General features: G+C 37.1%; 1 protein-coding gene across 3 annotated transcripts in view; it reads right to left on the bottom strand.

The window, feature by feature from the left end:
* Nucleotides 1-419: 419 nt before the first annotated feature.
* The window catches only part of LOC126269725 (protein SCAI), an 80231-nt gene continuing 59552 nt past the window's right edge, over nucleotides 420-21098 (bottom strand). For 2 of the 3 annotated variants that reach the window (XM_049974014.1, XM_049974013.1), the window contains exons 12-15: nucleotides 18904-19058; nucleotides 18651-18821; nucleotides 18464-18564; nucleotides 420-6580 (exon numbers count right to left, since the gene is read on the bottom strand). In XM_049974014.1, the coding sequence (XP_049829971.1) occupies nucleotides 6437-6580; nucleotides 18464-18564; nucleotides 18651-18821; nucleotides 18904-19058 (571 nt within the window). In that variant the 3' untranslated portion in view covers nucleotides 420-6436. Of the gene's footprint in view, nucleotides 6581-18463; nucleotides 18565-18650; nucleotides 18822-18903; nucleotides 20594-21098 lie in introns of those variants that run through there. The other variant, XM_049974015.1, reaches the window with a different exon arrangement.

Here is a 21098-nt window from a genome sequence, read left to right as displayed (position 1 = left end):
GCATAAAATTTCCACTAGGCCCATGGTTAATAAAGCACTGAGTTCTTCAAGCTAATCTTCAGGTGATGACAGTTTTTCCTCTTACTACACGAAAGAGTACAGACAGTGTCAGTCTTGTAACTATTCTACAGTCTTTTGACTAGTATGAGGATGAGATTTGTGTCATTTGTGATGTCAAATTTATTTTATATTTTCTTTAGCTCACATGCATCAGTACTGCAGCCCACACTACATTTTTGACTAATTCAAGAAGGCCAACCATTAACTTCCATCAAAACTCTGTAATCTGGTAATACCATATTGTTTAGTACGATAAAACAAAGTGATTTAAAAGCCAAATTAAATATTAGCACACAATTCACTCTCTTCAATGGTCCTCTACTAACCATTACACCACAAAGAAACATGGTCATCCAGAGTACATTGCATACTCATATATTTATTGGTGTTCTGAGATTAACAATTTTTAACATTATACACTATTTTTAATGGTCTGCAGGAGTCACATCATTAGCATACTACATTCATGGAGCTGCAAATTTCACACAGACTTACGCCAAAGTACTGAATTCAGAAATGATTACTATCTTCTCCTGCTCTGGAAGAGTGTGTGTTTTAACTGCAGGCAACAAAATATGATTAAGAAGAATTTATCTCAAATGCTAATATTGTGTTATGTCGACAATTATTCACCAGGCTATTCAAAATAAAAACAATAATAATACTAATAACCATCATCATCATCATCATTAGTAGTAGTAGCAGCAGAAGCAACAGCAGCAGCAGCAGCAGCAATGACAAATCAATAACATGTAAGTACTAAGAGTATGAAGATATGTTTTCCATAGAAATGCATTTTAGTTATGTCATCACTAATTCTCCATGAGGTAATCAGTTCATAGTACACTTACACGATTGTATAAGAATAGGCATTAGCTCCGAGATGGTCTCATTGTTATGTGTCAGTAAAGATGGTTCAAATGGTTCTAAGCACTATGGGATTTAACTTCTTAGGTCATCAATCCCCTAGACTTAGAACTACTTAAACCTAATTAGCCTAAGGACATCACATACATCCATGCCCGAGGCAGGATTTGAACATGCGACCATAGCGGCCGCGTTGTTCTGGACTGAAGCAACTAGAACTGCTCGGCCAACACAGCCGGCTGTCAGTAAAGTCTTACTATACATAATATGTAACTTCAAAAAGTACAAAGTATTTTATGCAAATAACTGCAACAAGCTGTGTATTTTTTTTGTTATTGAATTCTTATTTTTGCTCTTTCTTGTGGAGTATATATCAGCTGGAAGCCCAATGTATGGCCCATAATCTATGTATGCAAAGTCGATATTCACATTAAACTTTCTATGCTATGACACCTATATTTGTTGACTTTCTTCTGTTTGTTGGAATGCACACGAACAATGATAAAGGCAATGATAGCCAACCCAAAGTGTTCAGTAGTCACAAAAGGAAGAAATGATGTCAATTTTCACTATTTATCAATGAGTTGCTACATTCCCTTTCCACTTAAATACTTTAAGAGGAGCAATTTATGCCATGATGTAAATGACACCCTCCCCTCATCAAATACTTTTCCTGCAAAGTGCCATGAAATAGTGTAATACGGTGTGTGTGTATTTGTAACAACTTGTTATCAAAACAAATAAATGAAATTTTAGGTACCTATCAGCATCATGTCTACTGTTCAGTTTTGCTTATGGAAAAGAGTTTTGCATTAAGGTCTATTATAAGCTCTCTCTTGTTATAAAAACATTTCAAAATTAGCTGAGATTTTCAACATCATGTGTGACTTCCACACATTACTGTTCTTCCTACATAAAAATGTAAATGTTAATTGCAAACATGTTGGAATGACAAAGAAAAACACAGAAATAAATAATTGTTGACAAATAACCAGTAACAGTTAAAACAATGAAACACATTTCAATGAGTTTCCACAGGTCAAATCTGAATCACCATCAATGTCATTTGTACTGTGATTTACTCCAGAAAATCTCTATGTTACTTATATTACACAATGTTCACAAAATAACAAGTTATATTCTGTAGATTCTGTTGCTGCAGACAGGTTTAACAAGAAGAGAAACACACACCCTAAGCAATTTTGTTTTCCCCATGGATAAAATGTGCAAGCTACAAGACTCAGCAAAAAGTCAGAACAAAGTGATAGTTCCTCAGCAAATGTTCCATTTAATACAGTTTCAGTCCAGTAAATAAGAAGCACTGAATTATCAGTCATTTACATATGACTTAATACAAGCCAACTAGCAGTTAAACATCTTTCAAATATATTTTATTTTATTACTTAATAAAACATGCAACATTATGAATAAAAAAGAAAAACTGCAACACCTGTCCACTTGCCCAATAGGGTTAATGACCTGAACTACCCTCATTCTATTTGTGTGTTTCTGAGAGGCAAATAAGAATAACTAAAAATAAACTGCTATGTATAAAGGGACGGTGAACAGAGAGACCAGTTGTTAGAAGGCTTTCAGTAGCTAACCTCACCTGGCCTACTGACTGCCATGACCAAAGTCTGCTACCGTGTGCTGAGTGCTTCTCCAGAATAGCTAACTTGCTGATGCAGATTATTTCAGGAAATCACCTGTTTAACTAACCTCTCCACTAAACAGTTTCAAGTACAACTATTTTAAACCCATAGCTACACTAATGAGATGTTGAGCTATTTGTATCAAACAGTTTCAGAGCTGAATCACTATTTTGCTTCCATTATCAGTTAAGGTTCTGTGGTACAGTATTTTGTGCATCACAACACCAAAAACACTTAGTCATCAGATGCACATGGCACTATTATTGTACCAGACTAGCCACCTGAAGAGCTGCCAAGGAAATGACCTAATTTTAAACACACACACACACACACACACACACACACACACACACACACACAGAGCAATGGGTCCCACTTCTTTGGCACCGTTTCAGCTGCAAGGAAATGCATAACAAACAGTACCTTCCCACAAAATACTGAAAATCTGGTGAAACTAAGACCACCAGTAAATGCATACACATAATGGATGAAAACTAGCTAGTAAATATGCATACATATACTAACAAATTTCATGTTAAATTGTTATTTATTCTGTTTGGAGATATTTCATACTATTTTTGCACAACAATTATTTGTACACTTCAGTTTACAATTTGTAAGGAAGGCAAAATAAACACGCTGACATGACAAAATAGTTACACAATAAATATCTGACTATTTTGTAACTACAATAAAACAAACTTTACTGCTTAGAGTATATTACTACTTTTAAAGAACCTTCTGATTTGTGTTACGTTCAGGTATGCAATTTTCAAAAAGTAACGTATGTCACTTTATTTGGAGAGTTTCAGACATTTGTACTATTTTATAGAAAGACAAATGAATCTCTTATATATTCCCGTTATTTAGGGCAACTTTCTCTTAACGGAAAATGTCAAAAGCAGGACACACGCTGACAGGAGAGAAGCTGCAGCAACATACAATGGACCATTAAGCTGAACTTCTCTTTGCATGAAAAAGCACCAGAAACAATAGCTTACAAATTATGAGGAAAAGCACTTTGAAAAGGCACATGGTCCACATATGAGATATTAACAAGTTTCAATGCATGTTAGTAGTACTAGATGACATTCAGGAAATCATCACATATTGAACAGTTATATTAGTATTTTTTTCCACAGTGTCACTTATTCATACAATATTATATTACCTAGATACAAGATGTGTCTAGGTTTTACATCTTATAAAAATAAGTCTCCAAAATAACAAGATGCTTGTATCTTTACTTGCTTTTAATAAATTCAGTTTCTAGGAATTCAGTAAATTAACTGAAATTTGGTGCTGTGGAATCTCTAAGATCTAACTCCGCAATTAGTCAAAGTTGTGCATTATATCTACATTCAGCGAGATTTTCCTCCAGCAACATATACTGCAAGGAACATTACTGTTAATACAAGGATGATTTATTGTTGTTATATAGTGTCTGTATTTTTCAAATGTATCTGCTAAATATTTGATTTAATATGTTGCAATGATTATTGAAACCTCTTAAGCACATAATGGTGTCAGTCAGTTATGATACAAAAAATGATATGTTGAAATCTAATTAAGAAAGATCAAACAGCACATAGCAGCTGTATTACAGTATATATTAATAGAAATTGTATCTATATTGTGTGTTATTTTCAATTTGAAAAGCATTTTATCTCCTGAAGTATGTAACAATCTGACAATTTTTTCTCTTATGTATTCAAAACACTACAGAGTTACTGGGAATGCTAATCTTTCCCATCTTTCACAATATTTTTATTTAGACGGCACGTACATAAATAACGGAGGCACATTATGGAAGGAGGAAAAGGCCAGTGCCTTCATTATAAAAACTGGTGTTATGTTGGTGGTGTTCACGGTACAAACCTTTTCACCTACGCTACAAAATACTACTACTGTGATTTATTTACTATTATGTTTGTCATGTCTGAAAGAGAGAGAAAATTTCTTTTGTGCAAACTTTTTAACTACAGTAGCTGAGGTAAACTGAAAACAGAATCACATGCAAAGCAATTCTTATAGATCTGCTAGGTATCTTATGAGAAAATGTTTCTAGCCTAAAATGATTCTTTGAATTGTCATACTGACCACTACAGATCCAAATAGCACAGTACACAGAAATTTGGATTTCTCCAAATAAAGTGACTACTAAACAAAGAAAAGAAAATTCAATTTGAAAGTGATGTGGCAGACATAACAATGTAAAATAAAACGGCAACAAAATGCTGCTGAACCTCATAACTACACATTTTAGGCATTATAAATACAGTGTGTGTGTGTGTGTGTGTGTGTGTGTGTGTGTGTGTGTGTGTGTGTGTGTGTACTAGATGTAGGATAATACTGAATGGTGATTATAAAATTAAATCCCTTTGAAACAGTAACAGAATTATCTTCACGAATGTAGCATGTATGAATACCAAAATATTGCACATGCACAAGGCATTTGTATAGGTACTTTGGTCTAAGCAGAAACTGATATGAGACCAACCTCTAACAAATTAACATTTAGCTTCTGCAACATACTGTGTGTAGTTCTCTATCTGCCAGCTTCTCCAGCTGATCCTCAATGTGTATTTTATTCACAGTCAAAACTAAAAGATGACACAAAATATGAAAGAACTGAAGAATATAATCATATAACAGACTCAGGATTACAGTGCTCACAGAAAGTTAAATTCTATTTCTCCAACACAGAAAAGCAACAGTTTATTGAATTACAATTTTACAATGATAAAAACATAGAAAGGAAAGTTAATTACTGATGGTGAACAGACTAAGATAAAATCATCTACATATGTGTATGAAATGGTTATTGCATTTTTACACTAATCCCTGAATTATAAAACCAGAGAAATCTTTGAGGATAGAGTAAATATTCATTCAAAAACAATATCTGCAGGAATGAGCAGCCCAATGTGGAAGATAAGTGTTACAAAAGCCACAGAGGGCCACAAAAATTTGTTCCCAAAAACTCAACAATACTGTCTCTTTAAATACAGTATTTACATGTTGGGGTGTGCTGGAAATTGTTTAACAGTTCTTCAAAACTTTGACAGTTCCTGAAGAAGTTAAACATTACTATTCTAACAATACAAAATATATACATGTAGTTGTATAAGTGTTCTCAATTTTACATTAACGTCTTTAGCAAAATAATATTGTACAGCGTTAACATCCACTCCTTGTGAAACATTCCTCAGTCTTAAAAAAGGCTTAACTCAATTTAATAGTGAATCACTTGCTCTCAAACTACCAACACACCCCTAAATCGAACTGGACTATGTATACAACATAAGAAACAATTCACATACAGATTTTCGGCACAAATGTCATACTCACCTTCCACGCATTTTGTAAATTTGACTAGTATCACTGCAATACATGTGGTGCATGGGCTCAGTTAGTCTCACAGCCTCTTGGAAATCCCAACTTCCCAGTTATGGCAGTGCTTCATTGGGATAACCTATTTGACTGAGCCCACTTGCCCTCAAAGCAAAGCGTCTAGTACAACTCCTGTGAGTCAGTGGATGTCCTCCAGCGAGAGCTATATCTCTATGCAACTTGCAAAGCTCGGTAACTTTTGATTACTTTTAACAAATATCAACAAACTCATCACCAAGGTCAACTTTTATATATTATTTTTTCTTAAAGCTATGAAAAGGATGATTTCTCTGGAACTGAATTAACATTTCCCATTCACCCTTTACCAATTGATCATCGGCAGAGTGAAAATATGGGCGTTAGCTGATGAGGATATAGTGGCAGATGAAGATGGTGATGACACTTTTATCAGCTGTAGCAGTGACAATGCTGGAATCTTGGGTCACAGCAATGGGGGCCGGCGATCAGTCTACTTCATCACTTTCTACGAAGTGCGATCGAACTTCCAAATGAGATGCTAGGTCCAAAACTAGATGATGTAATGCAGGGTGATCAAGTAAATCACCATCAGGCAAAGGTGGCTGGCTACGAGGCCTTAACTGCCTCCCCTGTGAAGAAAATAAAATAAAACTTTTAATTTTAAAAACGACATATTTCTTGATTTTTGAAACAGATATGTAGTGTGTGTGTGGGGGGGGGGGGGGGGGGGGAGGGGGTGTGGCATCTGGGGGAACACATTATTTCACAGATTTTATGTGAAGGAAGAAGAGGACACACACATTTGCCACAAGCCATCAAAATATTGGCAAATTAACAGCAGCATATGGACAGCAGTTAATCACAATGTGTCACTTGTATTAAATGGTGGCAAATGCATAAAAGAAACATATTCAAAGCACTGGGGCGCTATATGTCCAGCTGGAATGACCAGCAGTCAGCAAACAAGTCAGATGACTGGAATGCTTCTTTAGTTATAGTTTCACAAAGTTATATAAAAATCAGTGAGAGAATATAAATGAACAAAAACTTGTGTGGCAACAGAAATGAACAGCTAACAAGAAAGAGCACCCGTTGTTAAAAATTATATAGCAGTTCTGGAAAGAAACAAATGATCACTCAATGTTCACAGAATTTTCTTTGTTCCTACTGTTCATATTTATTCATTTAATTTTCCTTCCCATGGATTGCTGCTTGTGTTTCAAAATTCCTGTTGTCCCGAGACTATCTTTTATTGTCCACTACTTCATTCAGCATGGGTTGCAAAGGAGACTTCATGAAATTTGCCAACAAATGATCTAAAGTCATAATACAGGTCCATGATCACTATGTCACTAGTTACCATAATTTTCCATCCTGACTACTTTTGGTTACAGGCGATTGAAGGCAGAAAATTTGGTTAATGCCTGAAGACTGCTAACACCAACCATTAGATACACTTGGGAAACACTAGTTCACATGAGTGGTTATTCCTTTTTACCACTACTGAGCATGTTCAAATTAGGAACACAAAGCAACAAAAATTAATTTTTTTCAATGCTACTTATCATATCGCTCAACTCTGCGAGATCATACATCGATAACGAATTTTAATACCTAATGTGCACAGAATATGCAGGCAACATACTTATGGTGCATGAAAACCCTTACTAGAACTTCAATGCGCTGGACCAGTCAGTATCAACGGCACTGACATTAGCTTCCAGTAACCAGACAACCTGATAGGTAGCATGATCCTTGCCAGGCTTGGTCTCAACATCGTCTTAGTCTCACTAACAGGGAGTCAACATAGTAGTGCTTACCATGTGGGTTCCACAGTAACACTCATTTGTGTCCGAGCCTCCAGACAAGGATTACATCTATCAGGAAACTTCCAATTTTAACTATAGTGACATCAACTTTGTGTTGGAAGATTATGATTGCCACGGAGTACATGGGGCTACCAGGTGACTATAAATCATGGCTCTGTATTGAAGCATGATAAAGTTACATTAACTACATTTAATTCACAACAGCAAAGTGTGATTCTCCTCTAACAGTGGTAGGTGGACGTGAAGATACAATCCTGACTTTCGTTGTCTCTTCTGAGATGGCAGCACAATGGGAGAACTGTGTGAGTGAGCTCAAAACAAAAAACAACACAGAGAGAGAGAGAGAGAGAGAGAGAGAGAGAGAGAGAGAGAGAGAGAGAGAGAGAGAGAGCATTTTCTTAGCTTTGGAACAAAACCAGAGTAGGTATTGTTTAAGAGGAGATTCAATTTCAGTAAATCCAACTGAAAATGCTTTGAGTGAGGACACGACAACTTCACTGGCCTTATCAAATTTCATGAAAGTCCATATCAAGAGAGGGTTTGACAGAGTATTTTCTAATATGGTTCAAGACTACAAATGTTAGCTTTAAAACTTCCAAGATGGGGCTTGGCTCGAAGCATTTAATTTGCTGCATGATGACTGTTTAAGAAAATAATAAATAAATCTGTCACGTGAAGATGTGTTCAATGGTGCGAAACCTGTCAAGGCATTTTAGAAAAATCAATTCAACAGCCAGTGTGGAAGATTTTATTCATCACATGCAACTTTGGCTGCAGTTGCCTGACCTCTAAAATATTATGTTCAAAGCTCTCTACCAGAGCAATCCTTTCTAGGAAAGACCATACAGCAGGAGGCAAGCTGATGCAAATCATTACTGAAAGATGAAAATGAACAATCTGGTGAAAAGTCTTGACATGAAAGTCAACAGTAAGTAGCAGAGATGTTCCTTAGGAACTTCAGTGGAGATTCCACATGCCCCAGGATAATGTATCAGAAGCACCTGCACACCAAGTGTTGCCTAACTGCTGCTTAATAGCAAAAACAATGGAGAACTCAAAAAACACTTTACACAGGAGCTGGAGAGTGAAAATCTTTTTCCCAATGATGCATTCACCATGACTGATCTTGAGCTGACCACTCTAAATAATGCCTGAGAGAGCATTGGTGTAAGAATCTGTAATGACTGATACTCCACCAAAATACAAAAATCCTGTAAGAGAAATTCACTCACTACAAGCAGGATTCCAACTATAAAAAGTAGGTACTGGCCACTTACTAACCGCGACAACTTATCGTGGATGGCTCTGAGGAAAAGAAGACTACAGGAGTTTCCTTCACCATCATGATAGCCACTTAACAACAGCAGTCATAGGAAGCTAATGATTAAGCTGTTGAATCTAAGAAGGGTCCCTCATATGATGTTAAGCACAAGAGCAGTCTTCATTAGCCTCTGGGCAAAGAATATCATATGTAGGAAACACAGGAAGCAGAAAAATTGAAGTGTCCTGGCACCAACACCGTACAGTGCCAAATCACACCAAGGAATTCATATATGCTGCTGATGACACAGCAGAAGCAGCTAGAAGCTTGAGGTTTACAGAGTGAGAAAAGACACTGACAGAGAATCTGGATGTACACTGCATCTAATAACACCTGAATCCAAATCCCAGCAAGACAAGCCTACACGTTTCATTTCATCTCAGAAACAGAGAAGTGTGGCAACAACTTCACATGGTGTGGTGAAACTAATCACTACACCATTGTGCACAGCTCTTATACCTATGCGTGAGATTCAAATGGCACTGCAACAGGAACAACATTGGATACAGGGCCTCTGCATGTAAAAAGAAGGTAGGTACTGCTACAAATGAGTCAGTGCTGGCTGCGATGGAATGCCTGAAATCAATTTTGGTGCAGAGTTTGTAATGGGACACCCTTTTTTAACATAACCTTTTTTTGTAGAAGTAGCCGATACCAGGATTAATCCTGAATCTGGCGTAGGTGAACATTCTCGGCTGTTTCACTGAAAGAATTTCATTTGATTTTGTATACGATGGATAATATTTTAGACTAAAGTGTGTCAAAAGAAATTAATGTGGTAACAGTATGGACGTACAGTTAAAATTACTCTTCTTTTAAAAATATTTGAAATTACAAAATTTCTGGTATACTTAAAATTCCTACTACTAATTGCACAATCTGATGATAATTATAACATATATTTCTGGGCTAAGAGTCTTCTTTTGTCAAGAAAGTTTGTAAACTCTTTTGCTTTGTAATCTTTTTGGAATATTGTGAGTACCGCAGATTAGGCATGTCTCTGATGGAAACAGACATATTTATATGATCGAAACTAACAATGTAATTTGGAATATTAACTGGAAATTGTAAAAACGGTGTGATATGTAACAATGTGACAAAGAATAAAATTCAAGACATATACAGGCAAATCTTCATCAGTTATTTAGTCATCAGGAACCCACAACATTAAATTAAAATTCCAGCTGCGAGAATGTACCCCTAGACGCAAGACTTGGTGCCAACAAGAAGAGAAAATGAAAATAAGTAAAATGTTTTTCTTTTGTATATCTTACACCTCTTGAAGCTTTTGAAAATAACGAAGAGACTAAGAGAAATTTAATGGTGATGTGTGGGAGAGAAAGATTACATGTCCTACTTACTTACTCATACTGAACCCTTCATATGCATCAGATGCAGAGAGAATGCAAGAATCATAGCCAGCTGGGAAATACATGAGGTCGGGGTAAAAAATTAAAAATAAAATAAAATCCTGCAAAGAACTCAGGCACGAACTGATGGCTATCTGACAAACTGGTTGACAAGATGGAGAAAGTAATATTAAATACCCTTTCCAGTCTCATCGACAATGTATGGGATGAGTATGGAAGTGCCATCACGCAAAGCTGGGGCCACCACCCATCTGAAGTAGACATTCTTTGCAAATTCAGTGAGGGCAGGATACAGTACATATGATGAAATGTTGTCTGCTTGCCACACCTTGAACCCAAGATGATCTCTTTACAATATAGAGAGACAGAAAATACACGAATGGATTAAGGATTCCTTTTTCTTTGTCACTGAATACTTTGTCTCATACATGATCTTACATCCCTTTTTCTCTGCCTTGTCAACTGCTATCTCATAGAAGACAATGTTTGAATAGATTTAAATGACAGATACATCAGCACATACAATTTCCATCTGTAAGAAGATATTTTTGAGGCAAATTTCAATGAAAGAGAGAGATCCCCCAAAACAGGCCACAGAAGACCACCCACCCCACTTCCGCCCCACCACATTGAAGCCAGGGTTATTGTGTATTGTGCGGACCGTGTGACTAGCCAAGCAGGCTCATGTTCAGCTTACTTATTATCTACCATATTCATTCTTCTAGACTCTAGAGTACTTACTACTGCATGTTTAAAAATGAAACACTTCCAAAATTCATTAGTCAGGAAACATTCAAGTGATTTGAAATTTTGTGCCGACTTAAACAACAAAACATTTGCTTCTCAGTTCCAACTGATTTACAACTTAGCTGTCAAAATTATTCATGTGATGAGGTCAAGTCATGCAAAAAGAGGTAAACCGATTCCTCCACACTGCCTCTGCACAGTATCAGCTAAATGGATCAACGTTCAGCAATGTAAGTACTTGTGATGCAATTTCATTTCATACTACAACAAAAAACAAAACAAATGTAACAAAACACATGTTGTAAGTGGTATACAATTACCAACCAAACATAGAATATTAATATGGAAGTTCACTGATTCTGTTACACTTTCATATGGCAACCAAGGGACAGATTATTTGAGCAATACACTTACCCTGGCACTGCTATGCATCATCAAATCAGTTTTACAAAAGTCAGCTAATATCACTAAGTTAGTGAGCAGGATGGTGGGAAAGCTACATCTTCGTATACAAGCTATACTATTCATAATGTGTGGTTTGGTGGCAGTACATTTGACCATTGCATTTAACTGCTAGACCAAAATCCAAAGGAATACTACCCTGTTGTAAGTTAGTACTAGCACTTTTCCTTAAATTCATCCTGAACACTGGGAAATAAATTCATACATTGCTTCAGATTCACAGTAAACTATGTTTGAAAGGCTTCCTCATGTGGCACTTTCTATTCTGGGCATAAGTTCATTGCTGTAGTTTAAAGCCTTTTGCTATTGTGTGTCATTCATTTGTATATAGCATCACATCTTTCCTGTTTCCACATTCTTCCACTTAGTTTCACTTTTTTAATTCATCCTTTTATCAAGTTGGTGAACTGTGGATTGATACTAACTGTAAAGATAACACGTTGAATTGCAGACAGCCACAATGAGAAGACTGTTACACTTTGAACTTCCAGCCAAGGCATTCTTCAGAGAAGGGAGGACACACACACACACACACACACACACACACACACACACACACACACACACTAGCACTATTTCCGGCTGCTCCAGGATGCAACTGCACCAAATGGAAACAAGGATTCCAGAGTAGTGTGGGGAGGGGTAGGGGGAGGGGAGTTCACTTGGGTACAGTTGAGGGAGAGAAATGAGCATTGCCTGGTGGAACATGCAGGGACTAGATAGTGGCAAGACAATGCTACCAGGTGTAGTGTCAGGAGGCTGTGGAAAAGGGAGCATGTAGCAGAAAAGGAGAGGAGCAGATAAGGAGAGGAGCAGATAAGGAGAAAAGACCGGTGGGTGTGTTGGCAGATAGTAGCACACAATCAAGCTGAGGGAACATGACTTGAGAGGAGGTAATAGGACAGAGGGGACAAAAACTTTGATAGCAAGTGTGGGGACAGCACGTCACTAAAACGCTGCGCAAAGACTGCAGCAGAGTGTGGATATGATATTGCTAGTTTTACAGGTGGTCAGGCTTCTAGTGGGTTAGGATACACCTGTGAAAGGACAGGAGCAAAAAGTGCTGGGTGTGTGGACTGGGCAGGTCCTTCACTTGCATCTTCCACAGGGCAGTCATACCTGGCAAAGGGATGGGATTGGAACAGGCATTTTGCGCTATGGGGTGGACTAGGGTGTTGTAGAGGGTGGATGGGTGACGGAACACCATTTTAGGAGGAAGAGAGGAGGGAATGGTCGTCGGTAGGATGTCCCTCATTTCAAGGCATGATGAAGGATGTGGTTCAGTTGTTCCAACCCGGGGTGATATTGTGTGATGAAGTAGCTTTGGTACATGGTACATGACTGTAGTGGGAGGATTGCGGATGTGGAGGGTACGGCACCCGAAATCTGTTTTCAGACTAGGTCTGGAGGATAGTAACTGTCTGTGGAGGCTTTTCTGAGATCTTCAGCATACTGGGAAAAGGAGTCCTTGTCACTGCATATACACTGTCCCCAGATGGCCAGGGTGAATAGGAGTGATTTTTTGGTGTGAAAGGGATGGCAGCTGTTGAAAAGTCGGTACTGTTAGTGGTTGGTGGGTTTAATCTGGGCAGAGGGGTGGATGGAGCCATCAGAGAAGAAGAGGTCAGTGTCCAGGAAGGTGGAAGCTGGATTGAGGGGGCCCAGGTGAAGCAGATGGGAGGGATGGTGTACTTCCTGCCTATTACTGGTAGTTGGCATGAGAAATATTGTGGTATCTACTTGTTCAAATTTTCGGGTCAGGTGTGTGGCATATTTATGGGTGACATTTGGCTCAACATGCTTTTTGTCTTTTGTTTGCAAAATAACTGTTTAACACATTAGCTACATCCTTCACTTTGCTGACAGTATGTTAGATCAAATAATTAATGAGAAGAAAAAAGAAATTTATGGCACATCTTGAATAAACGAAGGGTTCAGTTGATAGGACACATCATGACGCATCAAAGAATCTCATTCTGGTAATGGAGAGAATTGTCATTGTATACGGAAGTAGAACAAATCTTGAATAAACAAGCAAGCTCAAACTGATGTAGGTTGCAGTAGTTACGCAAAGATGAAGAGGACGGCACAAGATAGACTAGCAGCACAGCTGCACAAAATCAGTCTTCAGACTGGAAACCACCACCACCACCACCACCACCACCACCACCACAACCAACAACAACAACAACGACAACAACAACAGATTAGATTAGATTAATGCTGGTTCCATGGATCATGAATACGATATTTCGTAATGATGTGGAACAAGTCAAATTTTCCAATACATGACATAATTAAGGTAATTTAACAACATAATTATATTAAAAACAAAGATTCCAAGACTTACCAAGCGGGAAAGCACCGGTAGATAGGCACAATAAATAAAACACACAAACACACACACAGAATTTCGAGCTTTCGCAACCGGCGGCTGCTTCGTCAGGAAAGAGGGAAGGAAAAGGGAAGATGAAAGGATGTGGGTTTTAAGAGAGAGGGTAAGGAGTCATTCCAATACCGGGAGCGGAAAGACTTACCTTATGGGGAAAAAAGGGTAGGTATATACAAGTGCGCGCGCGCACACACACACACGCACACGCACGCACACACACACACACACACACACACACACACACACACACACACACACACACACACACACACACATCCATCCATACATACACAGACACAAGCAGACATATTTTTTCCCATGTGGAAGTTTCTTTCTATATTATTTATAACAACATAATTAAGTTAATATAACAACTCTTTTATTTTTTTATATAATTTTTTTGTTTGTTTGTTTTTTCTTTTTTTCTTAATTTATATCTAAAAATTCCTCTATGGAGTAGAAGGAGTTGCCATTCAGAAATTCTTTTAATTTCTTCTTAAATACTTGTTGGTTATCTGTCAGACTTTTGATACTATTGGGTAAGTGACCAAAGACTTTAGTGGCAGTATAATTCACCCCTTTCTGTGCCAAAGTTAGATTTAATCTTGAATAGTGAAGATTATCCTTTCTCCTAGTAGTGTAGTTATGCACACTGCTTTTACTTTTGAATTGGGTGTGGTTGTTAATAACAAATTTCATTGGAGAGTATATATACTGAGAAGCTACTGTGAATATCCCTAGATCCTTAAATAAATGTCTGCAGGATGGTCTTGGGTGGACTCCAGCTATTATTCTGATTACACACTTTTGTGCAATAAATACTTTATTCCTCAGTGATGAATTACCCCAAAATATGATGCCATATGAAAGCAATGAGTGAAAATAGGCATAGTAAGCTAATTTACTAATATGTTTATCACCAAAATTTGCAATGACCCTTATTGCATAAGTAGCTGAACTCAAACGTTTCAGCAGATTATCAATGTGTTTCTTCCAATTTAATCTCATCAATGGACACAACTAAAAATTTTGAATATTCTACCTCAGCTATATGCTTCTGATTAAGGTCTATATTTATTAATGGCATCATACCATTTACTGTACAGAACTATATATACTGTGTCTTATCAAAATTCAGTCCATTTACAAGGAACCACTTAGTGATTTTCTGAAAGACATTATTGACAATTTCATCAGTTAATTCTTGTTTATATAATAGAAAGAAACTTCCACATGGGAAAAATATATTAATAACAAAGAATCCAAGACTTACCAAGCGGGAAAGCGCCGGCAGACAGGCACATGAACAAAACACACAAACACACACACAGAATTGCTAGCTTTCGCAACCGATGGTTGCTTCTTCAGGAAGGAGAGGGAAAGACGAGAGGATGTGGGTTTTAAGGGAGAGGGTAAGGAGTCATTCCAATCCCGGGAGTGGAAAGACTTCCCTTAGGGGAAAAAAAGGACAGATGTACACTCGCGCGCACACACACACACACACACACACACACACACACACACACACACACACATATCCATCCGCACATACACAGACACAAGCCCACTTCCATCTGACAGGATATGTCAATATACAGAATTGCTGAATAAGGGCAATGGAAAATCCACACACAAATCAACGAGTACCACTTCATCCTGAAAAGGTCACTGTGTGATGCAGGTTTACGGCATCATTTATCATAGGACCATATTTTTTTCCTGTTACCAGTATCATCACTGGTAAGTGCTATGAGTGTCTTTTGTGCAAGCACGTCATTCTAGCTCTTCAACAGTGTGGATGGGATCATTTTTATGCAAGATGGTGCACCTCTGCACATTGCAAATCCAACTAAGCACCTGCTGAAGCACTATTTTAGAAATGCTATAATTATCAGCCACCATTTCCCTACAGCCTAGTTGTCTCTACCACCTGATCTTAATCCGTGTGACTGCTGGCTGTGGGGTTATCTGAAAGACTTTGTGTTCAGTGTTCTTATTGCAAACTTTTCTGCATTGAAGGTACACATTGCACAACATACGCTGAACGTGACCCTGGAAACACTCTGATCAGTTGTGGAACATGCTGTTTCTTGATTTCAACTTGTTGCAGAAAATGGTGGACAGCATATTACACATGTTTTGTGCCAGTCACCTGGAAATTAATAATCCGATTTGATTTTGATTGATGCTTTTCATGTGTTTTTTGCCTCAGGACAATTAAAAATTGATGTGAGTGATGTTTTTACATGGTTTTTGGCCTCAGGACAATTAAAAATGAGTTTTCCCATCCAATGTAGTATGAACTTTCTGTGGTGGATGGGCTTACGTAACTAACAGTATCAGACCTGTACGCCCATGCACACTGAGTAATACAGTTTGTTTAATGTCAAATGCACACTTTAGGCATTGTTGTATGATTCATTTGTAGTCGACCACTAATAAATTATGATGCTTACAGCACCATCTATTGCTTTATTTTTCTTCTACCATACGTTTTCCCCCTTCTCCGATAATATTCCATTGCAATTTGACGTCATTCTGACCAGTGGTGTTATTTCTACAGCAGTTTGAAAGTTTAACTTTAATTATAATCACCCTGTATTTAGTATTGCCAATAGACACCTATAAAAATACAAGACACTATTTTAGCTTCTGAAACTATTAGTTCCTTCCTCAGGGAGGAGAGAGGGTTAGGTTTGGCAAGGTTATATAAGAAAAGCAGGTTACTCAGTTCCCAGTATTGTATGTGTAAAATATAGAGAAATTTTCTTGGTTGGCAGTTGAAGTTTTTAAGGGAAAAAACACACTTATTTTTTGATGAAGTCAATGTACTTTTTATCCAAGGTTCTCCTAATGAGTAATTTCCAACACTAAAATATGACTGTAGAAAATCCTCAGGAACCAAATCTATGACGGCCATATCGTCTCCATTGGACAGAAAATGTTTTACAGTAACAAATTTCTTTAGACATGGAAATGTGAGGAAGTAAAAGGGGTTTCACAGCCACAAATTTCTGTAGGTGTGGGAATAGTGGAACTTGGAGAGTGCTAAATCTGGTAAGTAGGGTGTATGTTCCAACAACTGATACTTTAAATCCTTCAATTTTCCAATCACCACTTTTACAGTCAGTGTCTTTTTCTGATAAAATATGACTTCTTTTTCACAATTCAACCCTCTTGTTGAATTTCGGGCAGCAATAATTTTAAGACAACATATTTTTCATTTTTTTAGGGTTCTGTATGTGTATCAGCAAAAACAGAGCCCTTATAGGAATACTTCATTGTCCATCTGTATGTCTATCTGTCTAACTATTGGAAACCCTTTTCTTCAGGAATGGGTACAAGTACCAGGTTGAAATTTACTATTCACTAAGGTCTACAGTCACTTGAATGTGTAAAAATTTGAAGCTTCTACATCAATGGAATCAAGAAATATGGCCATTTATATCATTTTTATATACTGATAAACTCACTCATCGAAACCTACTATTCACCAAAATCACAAATTTTGAATGAAGCAATGTTTCACTGTACAAGTAAAGGAAAAAAAATCTGAAAGTTGTGGATTTATAAGCAGAGCATATGAATAAAAATGGTATTTGTTATCTGACTCTCGTTCTGTCTGTTTGTTCTTCTGTTAAGCCCCCCTTTTCCCAGGAATGGGTAGATGTATCAAATTTATAGTCTCTTGGCAGTCTATACATTTACGATTCTAAATCAACATACGCAAGAGCTATGGCCATTTATGTCACATATTTTGATACTCGCAAACTCACTGATCAAAACCTATACGATACTTCCCATTGACCTAGAATCATAGAATTTGGCAAGAAGTGAAAATAATATGAAAGTTGTTAATTTTTAACTATATGACATGAGAAATGTTTATTTTGTCATTTGTTATCCAACTTCAAATTTGAAATTAAAACATTCTCGAAAGTAAGACTGGTCCCTGGGACCAATATCTTGCAAGTATCAATGTCAATAACTGGCAAAAACCACCAAAATGCCCAATTCATAGCCTGGATCAACTGCCTGCATACACAATTAAGTCTGTATGGAATTCTCAGTGTGCGAGTCCTACTTGCACTTGGCCAAATTTTTCCCATGAAATGTACGCAGAACATGGGACTTGACAACAACACATGAACAAGTTGAAACCTGACATATGTACATTATTATGTAACATGTACCTGTACAAATGAAATTTCATTAATATCAACACTCTCTCTAATGTACAAGGAAGATTTCTCCTCCCCTCGTACATACCATGATCACAATAAAGGTACAAAATTTTGCTCCTTTATTCTACAGAGCTTTTACCTATTCATTTCATTCCTGAAAAGTTCTAAGAGGATTGTTTGGTAATGAATTAAATCTAAAACACAAACCTTAAAAGATCTGTGTAGATGAAGCACTACATCACAGAAAATGTACCGCAGTAGTAGCAATCGTAAGAAATCATCTCCAAAGAACTGTAAATACGCAGAATCTGGAAAAAAAGAAAAGCATTTATAAATGAGGAGGTATGCAGTATGATTAGGCAACAATAATAAATGAGATTACATGTTCACTAACCAATTCTGCAGCGAGTAAACAGTCTACTTGCTTCTGTTACAAATCTGTCAATATATGACTGGCATCTTTCCCATAAGTGTATAGGAATATTCAGAATGTTGCAAATGAAACAGAAGGCTGTCAGTGGACTGTGAAGGAAAAGTGTGAAGAGACTTCCATTGTGCTGATGATCTGAAAACAGAAGAAGTAAAATAAAATATCACAGTGTAGCAGGCATGAAAAATCTGGCCTCAGAATTATTTGAGAAATTTACCCTGAAAGACTGGTGGCAGGTCCTGAGGTGACATCAACACTACAAGAGGCTGTCCAAAGTAGCGTGGGATATGTTGAAACACAAAACTGTTGTCCGAATCCACAATTACAAACAGCGGCTTTCTTGTGAAAGGATAGAGGTCACCAGGATACAAGCTGAAGGAAATACAAAAATATGTTGCAAAAAATTGTCTCATGGAAAATATAATGATATGGAAGAAAACTGTTTACAAAAGTCTTCCCAACACACTGCAAGTCTTCCTAACTACACTATGTGGGTGAAACTTTAAAGATACAACACATGTAACTAACTACCTGAAGGGTTCCTTTTACTACTCATACAGCATTTTATCTACAGAAAAAAAGACTTTCTACTAATACTCTAACTAAAAAAGTTTCATGCCTGACATTTCAAGAGAGTTAAGCAGACCAGCTGTAATCCAACCACCTGGTCACTATGTTCCATGTTCTGTAGGCATATGCAGAACCGTGTTGGGCGTGAAAGGTCGCATTAGCCAGAGGAGGAGAGAAACAGATACTAAAAGTGTTTGTGTCATCTGTCAAGGCTCTCTAAAAAGTATTTTACACAAATAAAGCAAAGCAATGTGTATTACTACAGTCAGCTTTTTGGTAAATGTTTTAATTTTATGTAGAAAATGAAAACCATTATTTTGGGAGTCACATTTTGGCCACCAAGCAGTCTTTATACATTTTAAGAAAATACTGGCTCAAGGAAGAGGTTGGAGGGAAGATAATTTGATTTGTTTGCATCTTACAGTCTCACATCACACCACTACATCTTTATATGAAATAGGCTATCATCATTATTGACCACATTAGATAAGATGCTTAAAAATTAAGTAATCAACCACATCTTTATATGGAATAGGCTATCATCATTATTGACCACATTAGATAAGATGCTTAAAAATTAAGTAATCAACCACATTGTATACCAGGATGTCTGCAATGAAAAATAGGCACACCGAGTATTTTATGTTCCGGGAATTTAAATCACACCATTAATTAAGAAATTAGGTTAAGATAGTGAAATCAGTTATCTTTTAATGTTACTGCCATTATTTAGTTGATAAAGACGTCCTGTTATAACCATGAGCTGCATGTAAAATATTTAATTGCCCGATTGGTATTCAGACATTGAGGCCATCATCATCAGTAGCATCTGATACAGGGGACAAACAAACAGTTGTATACATATCTATATCTACATCAACATGAAATTTGTACACGACAGCAGAAACATTAATTTTCTTACATATTATGAACTTCTATATCAGATAAATTACAAATTCTCTTTGATGTCAAAATTTATGTCAATCCAGAAAACACAGAATGTCGTGGATATTTATAATCTACTTATAAACATGTCTATGTGATTATGATAGCATCTAAGGTCTGTCCTATCTCTCAGTACACAAGTCATCATGTGTACATGTTACAGCTATTAATTGTTGAACAGTAACATTTCCCAGTCACACTGGACACTACTGCCACAGCAAGTAAATGTGGAACTGATGGATAGCGTTGGTGTCATCCACAGAAAGAGGTCCTGCATCAATGTTGGTATCTCATGAAGGAACCACAAGTAAGACCAGTCGCTGCCTGATACAGCAATGAATGAGAGGTGTCGGTGTGGACACGTCCTCAAGTGATTCCATATGCCGCCGCTGCTGCAAAAGCAATTACATCATAGTGCAGTGTCACTTAGCCCCACATTATTGTTTACGAAAATAGTATCGTCTTACTTCAGATCCAGCAGCATGAGTTGTATTAGCTACCAGAATTGTATATCAAAGTTAACAGTCAATTGTATATTGAGAGACGACTTTCATTCTGTATGTATCAAGTGATAAGTTAGAGTACAGAGACAGTAAAAATACATAAGTGATGTTCCAGTGGACATGGATTGTTTCCACGTAAAGTAGCTCAGATTGTGCACATTTTAATAAAGAGATTTAATATGTTTTGTGTGTGTCGTAATACGTACTCAGCCTTCTCCAGAAGTAAATCTAGGCTTGCGAAGACCCACTACAGTGAGGATGCAATGCCTCAAGTAGTTTCTTTTGTCTGGCACTACAGATAGACCATAAGGTCTATATTATAGATTTCTCGTTATCCCTGAGATCATGTTTAGACATATCTGTGACATCCATTTGGGCAATTAGTAGATAGGAT

This window comes from Schistocerca gregaria, chromosome 1 (assembly GCF_023897955.1).
Source record: "Schistocerca gregaria isolate iqSchGreg1 chromosome 1, iqSchGreg1.2, whole genome shotgun sequence".
Taxonomy (NCBI): Eukaryota; Metazoa; Arthropoda; class Insecta; order Orthoptera; family Acrididae; genus Schistocerca; species Schistocerca gregaria.
This window is presented reverse-complemented; position numbering and strand designations above follow the sequence as displayed.